Below are 23969 nucleotides of genomic sequence, written 5' to 3' on the forward strand. Positions count from 1 at the left end.
TGAAATACAAGAACTGGACGCAAGAACAATGGAGGAAGGTGTTATTCAGTATGTAATTTCTGTCAATATGCAACTTAACCACTTGTGTGAGTTACTGTCCACCTCCAAGATACACAATGCTCGTTTGAGACGATTAATTTAAAATATAAGAAATAGATTAATCAGAAAATGAAATTTTTAAGTGTTATGAAAGTCCATCTTACATGCTAAAATTTAAGTGTAAGAAAAATCTAACTTGCATGCAGAAACGCAAGTAATAAACTAAGATGTCAATGTTGTATCTCTGCTGAAAAATGCTGACTGTTGCAAGTGTACCTAATGATCATGCAGTGTGTTTCTGTGGAAACCATAATAAATTATAACATTGTGTATTCAAGGTACACAAAAACTTTCTTCACACAAGGTGGCTTTATCTTTCTGTGTATTAATTTTGGCTCCATACAAATGCACTCTTGATTGACGTAGTAAATATATTGCTTGAATAAATTGTTAGTTAGAGACTAAATACCCAAAGATTTACAACACTGTTTAATAAGCTGCCTAAACTACGAACCTCAAAATTTAAAAACACGTTTGTTTGTTTTTTCCATTAGAGATTTTGCAAAGCTTACGTTATTGTAATGTGTTTTGCCTTTCAGAAAATCTGAATTTCATGAGGAATATCCAACCAATTCTTATGAATATGTAAAAACACTACACGAGAGACACTACTAAGTAACAGCATGTTTTAATTTAGTAGAATAGAAAACAAAACCATAAGCAAGTTAGTATGTTACATAATATTACTATCTATCTATATAAACACCTGTTTCTAAAAATAGCTTTGTACACTCTTATAAACACTGTACATGAAGCATGCAGACCAATCTGACATGATTCTCTGTCAAATTTGTTATGAAATGGAAATGTTTCGGGGGTTGTGGGTTTAAGAATGATCATACTAATCTCATTCTTTTTAAACTTTTAAAATTAACTAAGTCACACATTATTTATGATATAAAGTAAACATGGGAGATGCAAAAACAGCTTCCAAACATTTTTTTTCTGAATAAAATAGATCACCTATTTGAAATACCATGTTTGTCTGAATTATTACACTAAAAAATAAAGAAACAAATTACTGGCAACTTCTTTCGTTTTGTTTACCATGTTATCGCTTCATCTACTAAGGCTGTGAGAACGCTCTCGTAATCCACTTTTTACCTCCATTGATAAACTGTTAGACCTCTGATCTTGTTTATGTAAAAGTAGCTCTGCTGGTAACTTGGCAAAAAAAGGATGATCGAGAGCTTCTGCTAAAGTAATTCTTTGAGATGGTTCATACTCTAACATCCTGAAGACAATGTCAAACAAGTTTCTGTGATCTTCATCCACCATTGGGATGTATCGCTGAGTGAGGGAGAAAAAAATTAGAGAACCTTACAGAATACGGAGTTTGCAACCGTAAGTGTATATTGAATAAAATATAATATACATATTTCTAAGAATACTACCAACTCAAAAATGTCTGCTCAGATATTCTAAATGTTAATAAAGAATCACTTATAAAAACAGGAGCGCATTTTCTTCTTCAAGTCTTTAAAGTTCTAAAAACTCAAATGATGATCTATACATTTTTTTCAACTCTTTGTTGGATTAAGGCGTCAAATTAATAACATTAGAAACTAATAAAAAATAAAACTCCAAAAAAGTAATTAATTGTTCTATAGTTACCATTTGTAAATGTTATGCTAATCAACCCTTTTGATTTATTAAGAGATAAAAACAAAACAATCATTCGAACATTAAAGCTCAGAATTTTACATTTATCTGACAGATAAAAACTAGTAACATAGATTTAAAAATATATACATTCTTCCTTGTCTGGAACAGTAAGTATGCCATAAGTCATTATGTTTTTAACCTGATACTAAGGTTAGAAGCTTTGCGTCACACACTATATTTATTTGTATTGCAAACTCAGTAGAGAAACCGTCCTTTCCAAGGATAGTTAAAACTTTGGTTCTTGTTCATTTCTTCTCACACACATTTATCTTGGTACGTTGTAAACAATAACTAATGTTTCTCAGCATTGTACAAATTTTCAGTCTTATGTATAGTCTATTTATTTTATTTCCACAGTTTATAATTTATATATTTTACCGAAATAGATGTACTGTTTATAAAACCATAACAAGTAAACGTTTAAAGTTTAAAAAGTTTTTCATGTCTTACAAAATGGCATAATTGCTAAGTTCTTTCAAATGTATTTTCACTTCCAGTTGCAAAAAAAAAAAAAAATAATAATCGTTCAAAGGCATAAAAATATTCTTTCTTCCTGATTGGACACTATTAACGCAGCTACGCTGATGACTAATAAGTGATTCGTTAAAAACACCAAAAAAATCAACTCACTGTTATAACATTATTAGATGAAGAATATCATTAAATATAATTCTAGAAAGTCATAAAAATAGCTTCAATAAGTGAAATAGCCAAAGACATCATCTTACTAAATGCTAGTTGCATGACTGTAATGCACGAAAGATTAACCATCATCAATGTTTCTTAAGCAGTCCTCATATTGTAAGTAAAAATAAAACTTCGTATTTGATTAAGAAACAATGTGTATAACTTTTGTTTTAAAACTTTTGAGTTATTTAAAACATAAAATCACACCTTCAGAGGCTTGCAGTTTTCTCGAACATATCTACCAGCCGAACTTTTGTCGTCCCAGTCAAGCCTTCCATGGTAGAAATATTTGGTTCTAAAAAAAGTTTCAAAAGTTTTATGAACAAATTTGCAAAACTTGCTATATTTAACAGGTGCAATGAAATACGAATATTATTTTATTTGTGTAAATTTAATAAAAATACTTAATTTCAATACTCATTTGCATCACATCCACTTTCAGTTGTCATAGAAATTATTCTTACCACAGTTTCAGCCCAAAAACCTTACATTCCTTTATTTTACAAATCACAACTGGCATCCATCAGAACATAACTGCATGTCTAAAATACCTAAAATGCTATGGCAGGTTAAGAAAAACATTTTCTAATATACTTATCCTCAAAGACAAGTGAAATTCAAAAGTTTCTTGTCCCATTACTTACAACAAATACAAAACTATTTTTAAAAACGATTCATTCCTTAATTTTTATAAGGCAAACCAGTTGGTAACTGTAAATAAAATAATTCAAAACCTCATTTCCATCAATTCATTTTTTGTTGCTCAGAAAGTAACATTACACATATATCCAACTAATTTTAACTTTTTTTATATTTATTAACATATTTCTGTTCTGATATTATTTCTGTACGTTGTTTACCTGAAAAAACACTTAAAAACCAAATAAGAACAACATAAGATTCATGTGATCAGTAATGATTTTAAAAAGTTTATTTTATCCAGAGTCAATTAAACTTTTCAAATTCATTTATCCCTAGTTAATTTTACCCATTCATTTTCATGTTTTGGAGCTTGTTACGTACCCAGCGGTAAGTCTTCCGATTTACAACGCTAAAATTGGGGGTTTGATTCCCCTTCGATGGACCCAATGTGGCTTTACTATAAGAAAACACACGTACCTTGTAACAGTATTTAAATATATTTAAAGTCCACGCCTTTAAAATTACACTTGTGATTAGAAAATCTGCAGCCGTAAAACTTATTTTCGCAGTAGATCTAAACATGCTCCACGCTAGTACAGAGGTAAATTTACGGATTTATAATGCTAAAATCAGGGGGTTTGATTCCCGATGTGGCTTTGTTATAATAAAACACACACACACACAGATCTAAACACGCTATTTTTCAAGTTATTTAGTTTTTAAGCTGCAAATGAAGTTATAGAAAAGTTTATTAGATTACCTTTAACAATTAAACATATTTATACAATGCTCCGCTAGTAATAAAATAAAAACTTACTTTGTTTTCCGGCACATGCGATAAGGAAGTGGTCCAAGTATTCTCTCCATCATTGCCAGATGTTCTTGGTTGTCATGAGTCTAAGAAGTTCATTTTTTTTTAAGCTATGATTCAACACAGTTATATTGGTGACTAAATAATCACTTCAAATATAATTTACTGAATCTAACTACAAAGGACAAGTTTCGAACAACTATTGTTTCCTTTTAAGTACATACTTTACTTAGCTTAATTTTCTAAGATGCACCACCGATGTCACAACAATATCAATTTCACGCATTGTTTAAGATTAACAGAACCCAAACTAATTATTGTAACAAAACAGAGTTAGTGAAAAAAACACAACAAAACGTAATTTTTAAAAAATTCATTATAAAAGGTCTTACATTTCCTTTTCTAAGAATACAGAAGGAATTGCAGTTTTACAAATCAAAATATAGAATTAATGTACGTAATTTATATTTGACTGATAATAAATATGAAGTTCTATAACCACCATGACAAAATCTTTTACTTCGTTACTGATCGCAGAAATTTGTTCATATCAAAAATGGAGGCCTGGCATGGCCAGGTGGTTAAGGCACTCGATTCGTAATCCGAGGGTCGCGGGTTCGAATCCCTGTCACATCCTTTCAGGCTAGGGGGCGTCATAAGTAACGGTGAATCCCATTATTCGTTGGTAAAAGAGTAGCCCAAAAGTTGGTGGTGAGTGATGACTAGGTGCCTTCCATCTAGTCTTACACTACTAAATTAGGGACGATTAGCGCAGATAACCCTCGTATAGCTTTGCACAAAAATGCAAAACAAACCAAACCAATCAAAAATGCTGTAAATAAAATGATAAAACCCCTATAACCCGAGCGTTCGAGTTATACGATTTTATTGTTTTACATTAAGACTTCTTGAATCTAAGTGTTCTGCTGACACCATGGAAAATCCTGAAAAATCATTATATTTCTATGGACCTATATTGGGTAGTTATAGTAATATTATGACTACAGTATAGTAAAGCTTGTAGTAATTACCAAATGAAAAATAAAAGAATTATAATCTGAGAATTAAATAAAAAAGAGTTTTATAGGTTTAACTACAGGATAAACATGTTATAAAGGTGGAAATAACATGGTGGTGCATGAGTTTTGCGTCATCACGTACGTTGTCTACATTTAAGTGATAATAAAACCAAACACGTCACTGAATATTAACAAAGGGAAAGATGGAATAAATTTATGACAACAATCTACCTGAAACAGGGTAATTCCCAAATAGAGTTCGAATAGGATACAACCTATGCTCCAGACATCACAAGGTTGAGCCCAGCCTAATTCTGAAGAAGATTAATAAATTAACAATATTTAATGCTCAGTAACAATAACAATCCTCAATATGTAATAAACTTTTGGCAAATAAATTTAAAGAACATCTGTTTTGTTATATTTTATAATATTTACTGTTTTTCTTTGTATAACAGAAATGTTTCAGTTCCTTAGGTACTCGCGTTCATTAAACATGCTGAATATGAGAAAAGAAAAAAAAACACTCGGTGAACATTGTAGCAAAACAACTTAAATAAGGTTCACTTGAGAGTCACTTCTTTCTAAAACTTTTTATGTTTCAGATTCTGGATTTGTCATAAAAATTCCCACTGAACTTTTCATTCTGAGAAGTATTTTACGAGATATCATCAAAATATAGACATTAATAAACATTTTAATATGTCCATAATAATTTATATGCTACTTTAAATAACCCCTTGTACTCATGCCAATTTTCACGTAACTCTGTAGATACAGTCTTGAGTACCATATGAAACCCTTTTGACTCCCCATATGGAAAGCTCAAATTTCAAACCCTCAAAGGCTGAATTTTGATTCTTATTCTCAATTATTCCTCACGTGTTAACACCAGTTTTGAAGTAAATTGCTTCAGTCAGGTTTTAGATATCCTAAAATTCACTTGACCTTATTTTATCGTTGGTGACACTTAACAATACTTTATAAATTTACAATTTATGTGATTAAAAACTATAACCAAAGTTTCAAGTAGCTTTTCTCAGAAATTGTTTAGGGAGCTCGGAAATAAACAAAGACATATATATGAGAACCAAGAATTGTTTTAAAAATAATGTTCGTTTTAATAAGTCTTTCTCTGCCATGATTATTAGTAAACAAATATCCTAGTGTCATTCGTATAGGTAAAAAAAAAACTCTTAGTGCCACGTTTACAGGTAAACAAATTTCTTTCTTTTTTATTTTTAGATACCTAATAGGAATAAAATGCACGTTTTAATGTTAACTACTTATCTTATACTGGTACACTTTGGGAGACTTGAAGGGGGAATATCCTTTCTTCACGGTGATACAAAGTTCCAAATTCATGTGGCATATGGCAGAGGGGTCATGTATGTATCTATGGCAATGAAAGAGTTTCTTGCTAAACAGCCAAGTTAAAGTTTAAAAGTTACCAAGGATTACTTCTGGGGCACGATAATGTCTGGTTGAAACCACAGTACTATGATGCTCATGATCAAATGTGGCTGACCCAAAATCAATCAGTTTGATGTGGGTGTCACGTACTCGACGTATCTCTCGTTTCTGTCATAAACCAACGACACCCAATGACATAACGTAACACTAAGACATTAATATAAAAAAACTGAATTATTTAATGTATTTGTTACACTTTACACATATTGTCTGATAAGTAAAAAAAGAAACGCCACGGCAAATGATGAAAAATTGTGTAATGTTCTAATGTTTTCGAATTTACAATTTCCATCGTCCGAGATTTGCAATAACTTCTGTTATGAATAAGTAATATTCAAAAATTACCAAATATTACAATATGCTATTACTAATCAAAAATGGAATTATACAGAAAGAAAAAAATGAAACTGAGATATATAGTTTCTACAAAAATTAACATAATTATCACAACTATTATATCTAAATCTAGTATAAAAGCCTCTCAAAAGTGACGGAAAATCAAAGCCTACCAGATTTGAATTTACCAATATGCATTTGCAAATTTGCCGCCCTTAAACAGACAACAAAATAAAGGGCATTCTCGCTTCAGAATAACAAAGCCTATCATGGGCAATACTTCCTTCACCTAAAAGTCGTCTCTTTCCAGTATTCATTGGTCAAGATTATTTCTTATCATATCGGTAACATTACTGCAATAATTCTCTTAAAACCATATTTATTCTAAATACGCGATCATCATTCAAAAACTTTTCTTTGTAACAAACGTCAAATTAATTTTACTCGGTGATAAATAAATCCTTGGCATAAAAACTCTTCCTTCGTGACTGGAAAAAAGTGAAATTGAACTCATGTAGCTTATAACACTCAGAGAAATCGAGCTTAACCGTTTGAACGACCGACCGACACCTAGCTTTTATGATTATAAAATAACTAACCAAGAAAAAGATCTCATAACCCTCTAAAGTTTAATTTATTGTTAAGTGGTTTGATCATTTTATGTAACTGAATTGTTGCAGAATACTCTGTGTTTGTAAGAGATATGTCAAAAATTACTGGAAACTACAACAAAATGCAGTTTCTTTGTTTATCCGGCCATATTATTTACAAAATTAGACGTTGTTTTTCTTAGAAAAATTAAAAGGCTAGCCATTATTTTACAAAATGTTTTGTAAAAAGTAATATGAAGACAATTGAGAAAGGGGCTCAAACATGTATCATAAATTATTTTAAATAAATTTAATGTGAAGTCGAGTCGCATTTCAAATTCAAAGAGCTTGGCATGAACTCTTGAAAATTAGTAAACGTTTACTCTCAATAAACAAATGTAAAGAAATTACTAAGATGGTTATTTTGAGTATAAGCAAAACGGATAGCTTCTCTTTACATTTAATTTCAAATTAAATGTTGTACATGATTATTTTAAGGTTAAATGCATTACTAGCCTATTGTTGTGAATGTGTAAAACAAGTTATGTTGATCTAAAGCTAATTTGAATTGTTCAAGACATCTATATAGCTATAAATCTTTGTAGTGAAAAGGAAGCAGCTGTTCTAGGGCCTGTCTCAGAAATAAGTCCATCTGTCTGGTCATAAGGTTGGCCTTTGAGAGCAAAGTGACGAACTCCAAGATTAGTTTCTGCAACACGTTTTTACTAGGAAAGAAATGATTCATTCAAGCGTAATGCTTGCGGATTTGTATCGAAATTAGCCATTATATAGCAAGTAACTTAAGAAAACTTCAAATTTATTAACATAAAACTTATAGGTGGAGCTAAAGCTCAGTAAGGTGAATAAGAAGGGTATGAAATATATTTATTTTAAAGAAGTTAAGGTATAACATACATTATATCATGGTAAAATATCAATGGATAATGTTTTTTTTTAAGAAATGTTATGTTGAAGCTTTACTTCATGATGTATTTAAACTTTTGTAATGTCATAAAGAATAGGGTTTCTTTTCTTTCAAAGAAAAACCGAAGTTATGAATAGAGTATCACACACACATAATTAATAAGAGCACAACACACAAAACATTGTACTTTATTGTATGTGGATTGGTTTAAATATATATTTACAACATCAAAGTCAAAGCGTTTACAATGAGACCTGAAACAATATTTTTAAAATTGTCCATTACCAGTCCTTGTCACTATCCTTAAGTTATAATAGAATATCCTTGTAGTCATAACTCCTAAAAGCGTTGGGGATATTCCATCTATCAGGCATAACCCAAACATAGATGCCAAATTAGTTACAGCCACAAAAGTTGAATAAGGAGTTAGGAGTTGAGAATTTAAACCCACAATGTGTGAACTTCTACAGCATTTCGCTGTCTGCATCCAGTTGTGGAAGACAGACACCCTCAGTCTTTAAACATATAAAAAGAGTCCTATAGTAGAAATAAACCGCTCTATATTTCTATAATATTTAGGCTCTCAACCCTTTCCGATAAGTATTATGTATTATAAAATGATGTTAAATTATGTAATAATTCTGATATCTATATATAAAAATAACCTTGCAATGGAAATGGAGGAAGATGGAAGTTTAATTATTACAGAACTATTAAGGCAAGAATGTTTTAGTTCTATTTAATATCACTGAACATCATTTTACAATAATTATTAAAAGAAAGTAGGTTAATAATCTTAGAAAAGTAGAAATAGGGAGGTTTATTTCTACTACAAATTTATTTTATATCTAAATATTAGGTGTTGTAGGCTAAAGCACTCAACTTCTAACTCTTAACAGAATCTCCATGGCTGCTAACTAGTTTGGCATCTGCGTTTGAATCATGTCTAAGAGATGGAGTATTCCCAGAGCTCTTGGAAGATATGATCTCCGTTATTTTCCATTATGACTTAAAGGAGGTAATAAGGGTTGGTAATGAATTTTTTTTAGGTCTCATTGTAAACGTTTGACTTTGATTTGTATTAATGTCACTATTTTTAGACAGTACGCATTTAATCGCCAACTTGCAATGAACGTAATCTATAGTACTATAACTCCTGACTGATATATCTATACCTACACTTAAGTTATACAACAGCTTCATAATGAATGATTTTATACTATAATATTTAAACTTAATAGCCTGAAAAGGAAAAAAAAAAACACGTACTTTTTTCGTATGGTAGCTGACATCATAGTCTGAATTTAGAAATAAAATATTTTCTGGCTTCAGATCTGTATGAGTGAGTCTGTTGTCATGCAAGACTGGAAATAGTTTATAGAAAATACATAAAGAAAACAATTTATTATTCAATTTAAGATTTAAATCTCGTGTTAAGAGATAAATGTTGCGTAATTTAATGAACAGTTGCAATTAAATTATATAAAATATTGTAAGAAACCACTATTAAAAGGAATTGACAAAGAAAGACAAGAAAAGAAATCCAGAGAAAAACAACCATACTTGAACCGAAATCACTGTAACATGATTTTCTCTTGAGATTCATAAAAGAAATTAAGTGAATTAGGAAACAAATGACAAAAAGGATAAATGTGTTAATTTATTTCTTCGCTTGTAAAGAGGAGAAAATAATAACCTGGAAATTACTAATATGGTCCATATGGACTCTATATGTTTTTGAACACATTTTTATAAACTGTTTATATGCCAATTTGCCTGTGGGCTCAAGTTTCTAACCACTTAAGCATATCCATTTGTAACAAGCTATGTATTTCAGGTAAATAGACGAAAAATAATGACGTAATAAGTTAGTAATTTGACTTTTAAGCAATTTTAGATAAAAATCGTGTAGGATGTTCATAGATTCTTACATTTTACAGAATAGCACATTTGGTAACTGATATGTTGGACTTGTTCCATCGGATATGGTTGGTAGTTGTTCTCTTTCTGTAAAAGCATAGAAAAAAACTCTGCATGAATACAGATTAAAGAACACCTGATTTGTATAGATTTTCAAATAAAGCCCAAAACTCTAGCGCTTTAAAAGTTCACTATTTTCCTCCAGGACCCTTTATTCTCTTGAAGTAAAATAGCGAACTATTTGAAAATGCTCGAGTTTTGGGTCTTGTTTGAAAATAATTATTATTACAACTTTTGTATGTCTTTTTGTCTGCTAAGTCATAAATCTCATTTTGCTCCATTCCACAAAACAATGTCTCTTCTATCCTGGGCTGCTGTCTCTATTTTGACCTTACACCTAGAAAATCTTATATTTTCTTATTACTCATATAAAACTACTTTTATTTTGTGAAGATTTTCTCTTTCAAAACTTCAGTGCACAGAACACAGTATTCTCAAATTCAACAAAAATATAGGGCTTAGCTTGCCATTTAAAGATGTTCACCATGTACCCTGTTTGTTACATATTACTGAAACAAATTACTATTTTCATAATAATACCAAAAAGAAAGTTTTATTACAATAATGTCGTTGCAGTTAGAAAATATTATAATTTAACAATTTATAATTAAGATTTTGTTTATTGTTTGTGTAATTTTCCTTCCAACGTTTAGTTCAGCTATTTGTTTCGTTGCCTTAGAAGTACTCTCTCACTCGCTTCATAATGTAAAGTAAATATTAAATAAGTCATTTTATATTAAGCATCTAACAGGAAGTTCTGTTCCCCTATTAGTAATGTATAGATAACAAAACTATGTTAAACAAATATTAATTCATTGGTCATGTGATATTGTAAGAAATAAAAGTGATGCCTGTTTTTAATATAAACAAGTCTTGTAAAACAGATTGTTTGTAATGAAGCACAAACCTCACAAAGAACTATCTGTGCTCTGCTAACCACAAGTATTGAAACCAGATTGTCAGTGGTGTAAGTCCAGACATACTGCTGTGCCACTGTGGACCAGCAGTTAGACTAAATGTTTATACTTGTAAATTATTTAAAATCATACGTTTACTGCAAATATTTGCTTGGTTATTGTTGAGCTAATTTTGAGACATTATAATATTGTTAATAACTATTCCTTGTAATCTTATCAATTAGAATTTTTTATTCTAATTTGTTGTTTTTGTGTGTTTTTCTTATAGCAAAGCCACATTGAGCTATCTGCTGAGTCCACCGAGGGGAACTGAAGCCCAGATTTAGAGTTTTAACACCACAGATCTACCACTGTACCAGCAGGAGACTAATTTTTGGTTATACTAAATAATATGGTAATGAGAATTTTGCCCTTTCCTTCTGGATGTTTATCCACTTAAGATATTTGATTTAAAAAAGGCTTTGTCAGTTACATTAGTTTAGTTTCTTCAAGTTGTATAATTGTGTTGTGATTTTATAAAATTGTAATTTCTATCTTACACTGGAAGTAACAATGTCGTTTGAAACATTATATTCTGGAGCAAAAAACTGCATATTATGAACTGTGTGTATATGTGTTTTTTATAACAAAGCCACATCGAGCTATCTGCTGAGTCCAACCGAGGGGAACTTAACAGATAGCTCGATGTGGCTTTGCTATAAGAAAACACTATACAATACTAAAGTAAATAAAATTAAAAGTCTGTAATGAACTTCTAAGAAAACAAGTAACGGATTATAAATAAACTACCCTTAAAAATGAGAATGGAAAAAAAATATAATAAAATGTTCTTTCAACAAAATGAACAACAGAGCAGAAATTATATTTTGGGAGACCCACTACTCTACCGAATATTGATAACGATGTACTTCAAATTCACAATGATACAACTGAATCTACTTTTCTGAAACAGTCAACTTCGGCAAATATGGATACTCTTGAATAACATTACTACAACCACTACTGACACAGGAAATATACAATGTAATAAGAGTACGATGGTTGATCCTGTTACACTCTTCAGTCACTGCAATGCTAAGCTCCCAAAATTTTGAACTGAGTTAAAGATTAGATGTACATAACCTCTAAGGGGGTTCTAAATTTTAGCTGATGAATAAGCGATACATAAACTCTTGGGTTTCATCTTTATACAAGTCATAAATCAATCGTGACAGCGTAACATCAGTCACTGCCATAAAGCAGAGAAACATTTGATTCAAGTGACCTCACTAAAAGGTTAACTGCTACATTCTATGTATTTGATCCTCTCCTTCAAAACACACCAAATATAATTGAGTCGCAATTAAAACCGTCACACGGAATGTTGTTAAATTATGTTAATCCCCTCAGGGTTCTTCAAATACAAGTCCGTTAGTTGAATCATAAAGACACCTAAATACCACTGACTCAATTTCTTAAAGTCCAAATGAACTTAGGAGCCAATTATGGGACTGAAACAAGTCTTCTCACCCTCAAGCTTGACTTACGAGATCTGTTATTGACACTTTAACGCTTGATTCTCGTCTATTTACTGTTTTTCTCTTTATGCTGAGGCTACAGATAGATAGGCAACGATCTACAACAATTATTTTGTATATATAACAATAATTACTCAGTATAAAGTTCTTTCTCGATCTTGTTAAAGTTATCCAACATAAAGATTTAGTTGTCCGATAGTAATCATAATTATAACCTTGGATACAAAAATTTACAAAGTCACTTGCATCTGCGTTGTTGTATTTTGGGGAGGGAAGATTTTAGACTTAAACATCTTTAAAAGTCTACACTTCTATCAAAAACTTTCACCTTCCATTAGTTGATAACACTCTCAAAGAATTATGTGGACACAATAACTAGTATTAAGTGGTCCCCAAGACAAAACTGATCAGATTTAAAAATAACATGAAAGTGGGTATTATGTGAAAATCAAGCGAAATAGAGATGCATTCTTACAATATAACAACATAAAATGTTACATAACTAATTATATGTCGGTATTTAGTGTATCACTATGGTGTTATTTTCCACTTTCCACACGTATTTAACGTTAGCCCTTTTATTTTAAATGTAGAGTACAATCATATACATACATACAAAAGAGATTGGTATCAAAATAAACAAAAACGTTAATGTTATATCACAACTGTAAACCTAATACAACAGTCATTAATGATGTAGAATAATTCATAATTGTAACTCATAACTATTTTATTTAAATTAACAATCTAAAACGATTTCTTTTAAAGTTAAATAAGCATGGTATGGAAACAGATCTTATTACATGTCAAGAATGAAGAATGATACAATAATTACTGTTTATTTAGAATATAGACGTAATAACAGCACACTAAACAATATAAAGTTGCTTTGAATCCTCGAATTGAGAAATCTCCGATAAATGAAAAACAAAAGGGAATCCTCAATAGCCGAGTCACTTGAAATTCCTTTAGGCACGTTTAGAGTAAATTATTTTATGTGGTCCTTTGGTGTGGTCAAATACATCATTCGAAAGGGTTTAACCTCTTAAGTCCAAAAACTATAATTATATCTTAAATCGGTTAAGAAATAACAGAGCTATGAGCTAAACGTCTGTACTTGGAGCCATTCTGTTAGCCACTATGGCACAGCTAATAAAAAATATAATTAAAAACAAGACTCGTTGTTGAAAACAACATGTTTACAACTGTGTCACTATGATAACAGCAATTTTAATCGTTTAATATAAACCTACGATTTTATAATCTTCAATAACATGTTTTTACATCTTGTTCTTTCATAAATATTTGTTCTGCCATTTAACAAACAATTCGTTGTTATTGCTTTATATTTATTACAAATATTAGAACTAATATTTTGTATATATCTACCCATTGCTTGAGTTGTTGTATTGCTTAAAGTGTCTTGAATTGTAATTGACTTATTTAATGACGTTCAGTTCTAAGGGTCCCTGATAAAAAAAAATGCCCTGGATCCTCAAGTCCTTTATTTGGCATCTGCTAAGAAAATATTTATTAATTTAATCTCTTTAATGTTACAAAATTTAAAATATCTGAAACTATTATCTCTCTCATTAATTTAAATAACTTGCTATATTTTTCACGAATAAAATAAGCTGAAAATTAAAATATTTTGAAATATTGTACCTGCAGTATTTACCTGAAAGTCAAACACGCTAAGTCCTAGCATTTCAAATGCTATACACATGTGTCCATGATAGTCAAACCAATCCAACATGGTGACCCATAATCTAGAAATAGAAACATTTAGCTTGTTGATCTATGATGCACTGTCACTAAGAATAAAAGTGGACGCAATATCTTGTACCTCACTAATGTTAGGATACAAAACAAATTAACAAATTATTGATATTAAAACATATAACTCATAAGAACAAGTCGAGAAAATAAAAACAAATTGAAAAAATACTAATCTATATGAATATAATAGCACTGTCTGTCCTACGTACATATAACTGCTTCGCAGGGTATGGATAGATCTTCACCAAAATTGATATGGAAGTTCATTAAGTCCATGCGGGGTACATATAAATTTTCACTTTTGCGTTTTGCACTTTTTATGGAAGTTTTTGCGTTTTTTATTACCACTTCGCACCACATAGATTTTCACCAAATATGGTGCGGAGATTGTTGGATCCATTGGAAGATATGTACAACTTTTATGTTTTGTATTTTATGATTTTTATAGGCGTTTTTTACTACTTCCACGTCTCCTGTTGATGGATTTCCATCACATATTCATGACACTTTGTTGGGCTCATGTGAAAATACGGGCAAGTTTGTGACTTCACATTTTGTATTTTGCGATTTTATGTCGTTTTTTTTTGCGCTTTTTACAATTACGTATAAGGGAAGCAACTTTCCGTATCTTACAATAACCTTCATTAATTATGAATTTACATAACTTTTACGTCCAAGGAACGGGGCCCAGCATAACCAGGTGGTTAAGGTTCGAATTCCCGTCACTCCAAACATACTCGCCCTTTCAGCTGTGGAGGAGTAATAATGTGATAGTCAACCCCACTATTCGTTGGGAAAAGAGTAGCCCAAGAATTGGATGTGCGTGATGATGACTAGCTACCTTCCCTCTAGTCTTAACACTGCAAAATTAGGGACGACTCAGGTTTCTCCTCCTGGTTGGGGGTTGTGCAGTAGGCTAACAATCTGCTCCCTTAAAAAAACCAGCCTGTTAATGAATCCACAAGCGATTACGGCCCTATGTTCCTTCATGGAATCGAGTGGCATAATAATAAATAATAATAGCGCAGATAGCCCTCGTGTAACTTTGCACGAAATTCGAACAAAACAAAACAAAAAACCAAGGAACGGTTACTCCAGCTAGTAGAACAATATATTGTTAAACGAAACAAATAAAAATATAAGTGCAACAATACAACTGAATACAAAATAACTTAAAACGTTCATTAGTTTCAGTATAAGTCACCTAAAAAGCCATCAAAATCAATAGGTAAGTATTTGTAACTACTTAAAACTATTTAAAGACAATTAAGTTTATGAAATACGTATAAGAATATTTAGTAGGCAACAAAAATAAAACTGGAGTCTTAAACTTTTAAAAAGAGCATTTTTAAAAATTAAAATTGCTAAAATAAAAAAGTATATGTATGACTATGATGAAAATAATTTTCTAAAAACAATTTTAAATATAAAATTATAAAAATAAAGACAACAATTATATACTGTTTAAGTCATGCCTGTTCTGTATATACGGAGGTTGAATAACTAAATATTAAAGCAATTTTGAAGATTCATCACGCTGCTAAAATCCAAATCACAATGTTTAGTTTTGCTCTATCTGACGAACATGTATCGTTAACAATAGCTCTGAAGCATAACTTTCAATGCAAAAGACTTTGTGGTAAGATTGATATGTCCAAAGCACACATCCCTTTTGGCCTTTCAATAATGCATCTAGTACAGAAAGAAAACGGTATTTCAGTGCCAATTCTAGTAGTCCGATCTCACAGAAGTCTTCATAGATGGTGCATCTAGTGACTTTACGAGCATGTCTTTGTATGGAATAACATGAATATCCTTCCCATTATATATCTGTTTTAGGTATGCATAAGATTAAATTGAAGCACCTTGTGTACATGTGACTTGTGCAGCTTTTCCAAACAAAGGTCCTTCTTGATTATGTTGTATCCTGTTGATTCGGACATGCTAACAGCTTTTACTACTTTTTTATTGTATATTATTACCTGTTACAAGATGGTACACTTTACATTATTTCGTTTTCCAACATTATAGCATAAAAACAGTATACCCCTCTTGAAACTTATAAGTGCACAAACCAATGCATCTTTATGATCTTTATGTATAAATATTTTGTTTCGGGAAAAGTTTTACATACCCTTCTCAAAGCAATTAACTTACAGTAATATCACACCACTTCCAAATCCAAACAGTGTCAAAATATAGTTGTGTTACATCTTATATCACCACTAGTTATTGGATGTGATGATCAAATGACTTGCTTATTAAAAAAAAAAAAGTCTTCGTATAACGTACTAAATACTCGATATTATTATACGAATAATACAAAAAGTATGACAAATTGTTTAAAGTACCAGTAACAGTGATTAAAGTATTGCCTCAAAACATCAACTCTTTAGTCCTAACAAATTTGAAACAGGTGAACAAATACAAAAACAAAGAATCACAAGAAGTAACAACATAGCTATATTTTATGATATCACAAAGTCATACTTAATCGTATTTAGAGTATATATGTAGTTTGATCAGGACTAACCTTCTATTTTCAGGGTCTGCTTCTGCTAGTTTCTCAAGCACGTTAATCTCCAACTTTGCAGCCTCTCTGTACTTCTCTACATTTTTTATTATCTTCAAAGCTACTGGTTTCTCACTGAAAGATTAAAAAAATGTTTAAACTCTTTCCAAATACATTTAATATGCACTTTATTTTCTAAATTCAGTCTAAATGATTAATCTTAACTGTATTGTTATCTAAACAAATATCACAAAAATATAACGTTTTTTCTTGTATGTGTGGGCCCCCTAGTGGCTCAACGGTAAGTATGGCGACTTATAACGCTAAAGAACGAGTTTCGATAAAAAAAATTTGCAAATTGTTCCCGAACTAATGCAGCATAATAAAATGTGACGAAAAAAATGAACAATGTACATTGACGAGTCTTTGACGTCTGGATCGTTATCGTCTTATCATTTCTTGTCAATACCGCTCTCGTGTATTGAAACACAGTTCATGTCCTACTCGCATATTAAAAATAAATGTACTGAAAGCAATATCGCATAACTTTTCCACATATGAAACAATACGCCATATTAAAATGTATGAATGTCGCTCACAGTGTTTGCATTACAGTTTTTCTTTTGCTGGAGATCGATCGACTCGACGAAAGTTCTTATTTTATTTTATCTAATTTTACTGTTTGCTTCTTATGACTAAACATATTTCATAACGTTAGTGATAAACTGTAATTGTTCCAGTGGTGTATTCGGTCTATAGAACTTAAATTTGTAGAAAAAATATTATTTCAGCTCCGTCAAGATCAGAAACTGATTAATAAATTCACTATCATATGTTCTATTTGAGTTCTGTAATGATGGCGAACCACCCGTGGTGACAAAAAGTCTATTTCTGATGATACGTTTTCTCAGAGCCATCGAATGGACTCTGTTATCTTTTTTCTTATTTTTTGCCCTGGTTTGAACAAGTGATCGGCATTATTTGGCTGTGAATCTGAATATTCATGGTTTGCGACCTATTGCTGCGAAGACACACTCCGTTCTTTGGGAACTTAAATACACTATAACACTGATGAATAAATCCTACTATTCCATCATAAAAGAGCAGCTCAGGAGTTGGCAGTGAGTTGTGTTGACTAGTTGCCTTCTTTGTAATCTATCAGTTCAAAATTAAGGACAGTTAAGCGCAGAAAGCACTTTGTGTAACTTTATGCAAAACTTCGGAAGCAAACCTATGTGTGTTTTTTTCCTTTGTTTGAATGTTTCCCCATTTTGTACACGTATTGGAAATAAAAAACTTTTACATTCTTGGTTTCTTCGTCAACCGTGAGGTTTCTATGGTGAATGAATGTTTTGAGGAAAGAAATAAAATCTTCTCTGTTGCGTTCATATACTTAAAATACATAGCTATATATTTACGTGGTTACAAACTTGTGTTTTAAACGCAATCTAGTTAAATAAAAGTAAGGATACATTCGCGTCAGTTATTTGTTATTAATAACTACCACTTTTAAGCATTAATTATAAACCAAAATAAACATTTTAGGTACAGGATCCTTTCAAATTATGTTTTAAACTGTTCGTATTTCTGTACGCACTTCATGACTAATTTTCCATTTAACTACGTGTTCAAATCAATTTTAGTGCTTTCTGTATTTTTTACACACACAAAAATTCGTATTGCCTTTATATGGAGAGTTCGTTTGTTTGTTTTAAATTTCACCCAAAGCTACACGAGGGTTATCTATGCTAGCCGTCCCTAATTTAGCAATATAAGCCTAGAGAGAATGCAACTAGTCATCTCACCATCTCTTGGGCTACTCTTTTACCAACGAATAGTGGTTTGGCGGAAACATTATAACGCCCCCACGGCTAAAAGGGCGAGCATATTTGGTGGGACATGGATTCGAGCACGTGATCTACAGATTACAAGTCGAGCGCCCTAACCACCTGACCATGCTAGACCTTATACATAGAAAGAAATTTTGTGTCTGACAAATGTACTTATGTCTTGCTAATGTTACAGAACTTTGCTAGAGATATCATCGTTAAGAATTGCAGCCGTTACCTATTAGTTAACCTTCTATTTTTATACTACGGTACTGATGATACGTGTAGTTATTTTTAATACATTTTAATACGTTAATTAAAGAATGGAGCCACTGTTATTAAAGCTTACTCTTCACTCAATCTCCTACTGCACACATCAGTTTTATAAGTGAACGGTCTGATACCCAGTGGTATGTCTGCAGACTTTTGTATAGCTTTGTGTCTAACAATATTTCTATTCAAAAATACATTTGATATGAACTACCGTATTTTCTATAATTAATGGGGGCGTTGCAAACGACAAAGGGGGAGCACTAGTTATAATATTTGTGCAGTTCAACATTACGTGTATGTGTGTTTATTTTTTTCATTGTTTTAAAATCGAAATAACGGTAATAATAATAAAAGATTATATGTGAGATTAACATTCCTTCCACATAAGATAAGTCTTATAAAAATACCGAAGAGGGCGTTAATTAAAGGCAATAACGTATTTTGTTTTTTGCCTTGTAGGCTTACTGTTTATATAATACAGTTTTGATATTAACACATAAATACTTTTAATTGAGCAAGCATGTACGTGTTCTCTTTCTTTAGTAAGAATACATTTTGTCTTCTGGTAAACATTTTAAAAGTTTCAGGTTTTGTTTTGTTGTTTTTTAATGAGAACATTTTTTTGCGAAATACTAGAAGATGTACTCTTGGAAGACTGTTGATAATTACTAAGTTATATATTGATAGTTTAGATTCTACATAATATGATTATTACACAAGAAGAAAATGATTCCAGTTAATATAATCCAAAACGCTTGACTTACTCTGAAAACTTTGCAACTTTTACGTTACTTTGCTATATATAGATGTAAGCTTAATGACAAACCATGAATGATAGACGTAGGAGACAACAGTTATTTCTGTCTCTTGAGGGGATATATAAGAAGTCTTGTGTCACATGACACAAGATATTTGGACGAAAACAGTCACTTGCGTTGGCAAGATAGCGAGTGACGTGTCGATCAAGGAGATTTACTTTATGTTATTTTTTCTAACTCAATGTTAGTTAGTTTAGTTGAATTTAAAATTCGCTTCTAAGAATACGCTTGAATGTAGTACAATAATAAGTGAGTTCAATAAAGTTTCACAATTAATTTGTTGAGTAGCCCTGTTTTCCTTGCTTTATTATTTAATAATTAGACGAGATAAGCGGTGATACTCCCAAAACCAGTAGGTTGTTTCATAACATCCCTCTCTCTCACCAGAGGTACATAAAAATGAGTAACAATAAACTACATCAGGCCGATTTGGTTATCAACATATTCCTCGAAATTAACATCACCCATTAGTAATTTCTCTGAACATTGAAATCCTTACTTGAGGTAATGGCCGTTATATCCAGGGAAATGTTTACGTGGTTTCTCCTGGTTTGTCGAGAAAACCCACTTGTAGAGAAACATGTATGTAAAAACGGCTCGTTTGGGTTGAGAATTTTTTTTTTAATTTTCTCAACCAAAACGAGCCGTTTTAACATATATATTTCTCCTGGTTTGTTGGAACTGTTCCACGTATACTAGAATAATGTGCGAAAAAAAGGGAGGATCTATTTTCCAGTAGTGATGCCAAACAGCATAAGTTTCTATTTCTGTCTAATTTAACCTTTCCCAAAGGATTGCGTATGGATGTTGAACCAGTAGGGCGTAATTAACTAAAGATCTTCAAATTATTATTTGGCGAAGTAATAAAAGGCCTCAGTTTGTAATCTAGTAATAAACATCAGCATTATACATAAAATAATTTAAATAATTTGATAGTCATATAGGGATGAAAGGATATTTTCAAACCACAAATATATTTTATATCATGTTAGATGTTTTTGTTTATTAGGCCTATTACAGTAGCGCGATATTTCTTGCGAAGGCATGACATGTGTACTGTTTGTTTAACAGTTTGTACAATTACAGATTTGTTTGAGGCCACAAAACGATTTGTTTTGACCAATTAATTACATTGAAGCATGCCTTTGCTTCATGTACTCACAAAACGTTATTTGGAATTGGTGTAATCATGCTGAATATTTAGACTTAAGCCGATAAAGAGAAATAATGAATCACTTTTACTAGTTACAAAATGATAGAGTTGTCAAGTTGTCTTGTCCGAGCTATAAACCTCCCTTGCTGGAGTTCATTGCGAAATTCACTCAAAATATTAATTTTATTTAGTTTTCTGATGACTATAAGAATGTTACTGATTTTAGAAAATATTAATTATTTAACAGAAACGCATCAGATAAATTAAAAACAATTTTAATAACAAAAAATAAGGACACATTAGTGATATCTTTTTCCCAAAGACGGCAGCACTTGATTATTTTCGCACAAAATAAAGAGTGTACTTTAGCATGAAATGTGTTTATCGAAACCCAATTTTTAACATATAAACCCTTCAGCTAATCGCTGAAGGAATCAAACCAATAGTAAGTTATTAAGTATTAATACGCAAGTAGAAACTGTGCTGTTCCAGTATATACATGTTACTCGTTTAATAATCTTGTTTATTTGAAATTAAGTACAAAGCTACACAACAAACTATCAGTGGTCTGCCCACCATGGATGTTGAAACTCGGTTTATATCATTATTGTAAGTCCACAGCCACGCCGATGTATCACTAAAGGGCGTTTGATAATCCTGCTCTTTAACCAATATAATCTGGTTTTTATTGTTTTATGTAATAAAATTTGCTACACATCCAAACAGTTTTAACAAGTAATTTACAAACAACTTTGATAAGTTCAAACTAACCAATCAGTGTGATTAAAAAAAACAACATAATTTTAAAGTGCTGTTATTCTTGTTTTAATAACGGATACCGGAAGACAAGTGATATAAAAGCTGGTTGAAATAACCATACAATAACTCTCGATGAAACGTAATCAATGTGACTACTTGCACAGTGTCAACGGCCCGGCATGGGCAGCTGGGTTAAGGCGTTCGATTCGTAATCTGAGGGTCGCGGTTTCGAATCCCCGTCGTACCGAACATGTTCGCGTTATAATGTGACGATCAATCCCACTATTCGTTGGTAAAAGAGTAACCCAAGAGTTGGTGGTGGGTGGTGATGACTAGCTGCCACCTTTGGTCTTATACTGCTAAATTAGGGACGGCTAGCGCAGATAGCTCTCATGTAGCTTTGCGCGAAATTCAAAAAGCAAACAAACAAACAAAGTGTCAGAAACTAAGTATGCTTGGAATTCGGACATAAAAACTAATGATAATCGCGTTCCGGCTTCCGGTAAAATAGACAATCAACATTATTTGTAGCATTTTTAGAAGAAAGTTATAACGCAAACTTAGAAAATAATTTAAAATTCTATACGAACACCAAGACGATGCCATTGTAACTATAGTAGAACCTTAACAAGCTAAAAGTAGAGAAAACTCTTGTCATGAAAATTTGTACAGCATACGATCCATTAAATGTTTCCTTAACCCACGTATTTATCAATACTATCATCACATAAACCAAACTATCTTCAATGTAAAAGACTAAGTACTTACGTTCTACTGTCCACAACCTTGACTACTTTACCGAATGTCCCTTCTCCCAGAGTATTGATAACATTATCTAAAAATAAAGTAATGAACACCATTAACGAGAATATTAGAAATGCACCATTTGCCTTCAATCATAATTGTGATACAGTGAAAACATAACTTTTTCTCATGAAATAACATGTGTAAATTGACGTGTTTATTTATAAAGAATCTAAGTTATGTTGAACAATGATAGGCAACAATTTTCACCACACTTCCTATAAACTTCAACGGCTTTAAACACCTTAACAAGTATTGTGACAAAAGATAGGAACAACACTACTTCTATCGATAGGAAACATGATTTAAAATCCATCCCATGAAACAAATAAATATTTTTAAAAAATCCAAATTCATTAGTTTTAAATGTGGCATCGGTCGTAGTAAACTCGCAAAAGATTAGATAAATTCATGACTTGTGAATGACATCAAAGAAAAGCTACAAATATGGATAGCATGCTATAATTCATTTGGACGAATTACTGTGAAATATTTTATATTTAACATAACAACGGCTTGGCGGATAAAATAAAACGTTGAGGTAGAAACTTTCGTTGACTAGTGTTCGATATTTACTGTTGGGTCTTTGTGCATGCGTAGTACTACCGAATATTTCGTTTTTACAGCTGATACTCAGGAACATTTCTGGATGAAAATAAAACAGTATTACACCATAAAATATGAATATTACAAACACTTGCATTCAGTAGAGCTAGGGAGTGTAATTATTAACCTCTATTAACCGTTTCTGGTGGATTGAGGTAATATTTATGCTCTAAGTAACGAGAAAAATGCAAATAACAGAAGACGCTATAACCAAATGTCCGTACCTATAGATGTGATGTAAAATCACCCAGAGTCCAAACCATCCAGCTCTACTGGATTATTCGTCTTTAGGTTGGTCTAAGTGTTACATTTGAGTTCTTCTTCCTCTCTTGCATAACTTAGAGAAGTATCCCAACAGACTATTATATGTATTATATTATATGTATCATCGACTTCTATATGATGACGAACATATAATGAATAAGATTAACTCGCCCTCTATCTGTGAATCATGTTACTTTTGATATTAGATAATTCGATAATTTTTTCACTTGTGTCTGTTTGTTTTTACATAGAATTTAACATTGTTTTGTTCTGTTGTCAGACATGTAAACCCCTCGCTAGTACAGCGGTAAGTCTACAGATTTACAACGCTAAAATCAGGAGTTCGATATTCCTCGGTGGGCTCAGCAGATAGCCCGCTTTGGCTTTGCTATAAGAAACCACACACAGAGAGATGTAAATGCTATCAGTAAATGTATCTAACATTACTTATATACATAAATGTATCTAACATTACTTATATACATAATCACGTGAACCTCATATATGTTGT

General features: G+C 31.5%; 1 protein-coding gene across 4 annotated transcripts in view; it reads right to left on the bottom strand.

The window, feature by feature from the left end:
• Positions 1-711: 711 nt before the first annotated feature.
• Positions 712-23969, bottom strand: part of LOC143249656 (dual specificity protein kinase CLK2-like) — a 46282-nt gene continuing 23024 nt past the window's right edge. For all 4 annotated transcript variants that reach the window (XM_076499918.1, XM_076499916.1, XM_076499917.1 and 1 more), the window contains 10 exons: positions 22553-22619; positions 16974-17087; positions 14340-14430; positions 10179-10254; positions 9517-9611; positions 6375-6504; positions 5155-5237; positions 3911-3990; positions 2659-2746; positions 712-1389 (listed from right to left, as the gene is read on the bottom strand). In XM_076499918.1, coding sequence (XP_076356033.1) covers positions 1159-1389; positions 2659-2746; positions 3911-3990; positions 5155-5237; positions 6375-6504; positions 9517-9611; positions 10179-10254; positions 14340-14430; positions 16974-17087; positions 22553-22619 — 1055 coding nt within the window. In that variant the 3' untranslated portion in view covers positions 712-1158. The remainder of the gene's footprint in view (positions 1390-2658; positions 2747-3910; positions 3991-5154; positions 5238-6374; positions 6505-9516; positions 9612-10178; positions 10255-14339; positions 14431-16973; positions 17088-22552; positions 22620-23969) is intronic.

Source organism: Tachypleus tridentatus, chromosome 4, assembly GCF_004210375.1.
Source record: "Tachypleus tridentatus isolate NWPU-2018 chromosome 4, ASM421037v1, whole genome shotgun sequence".
Taxonomy (NCBI): domain Eukaryota; kingdom Metazoa; phylum Arthropoda; class Merostomata; order Xiphosura; family Limulidae; genus Tachypleus; species Tachypleus tridentatus.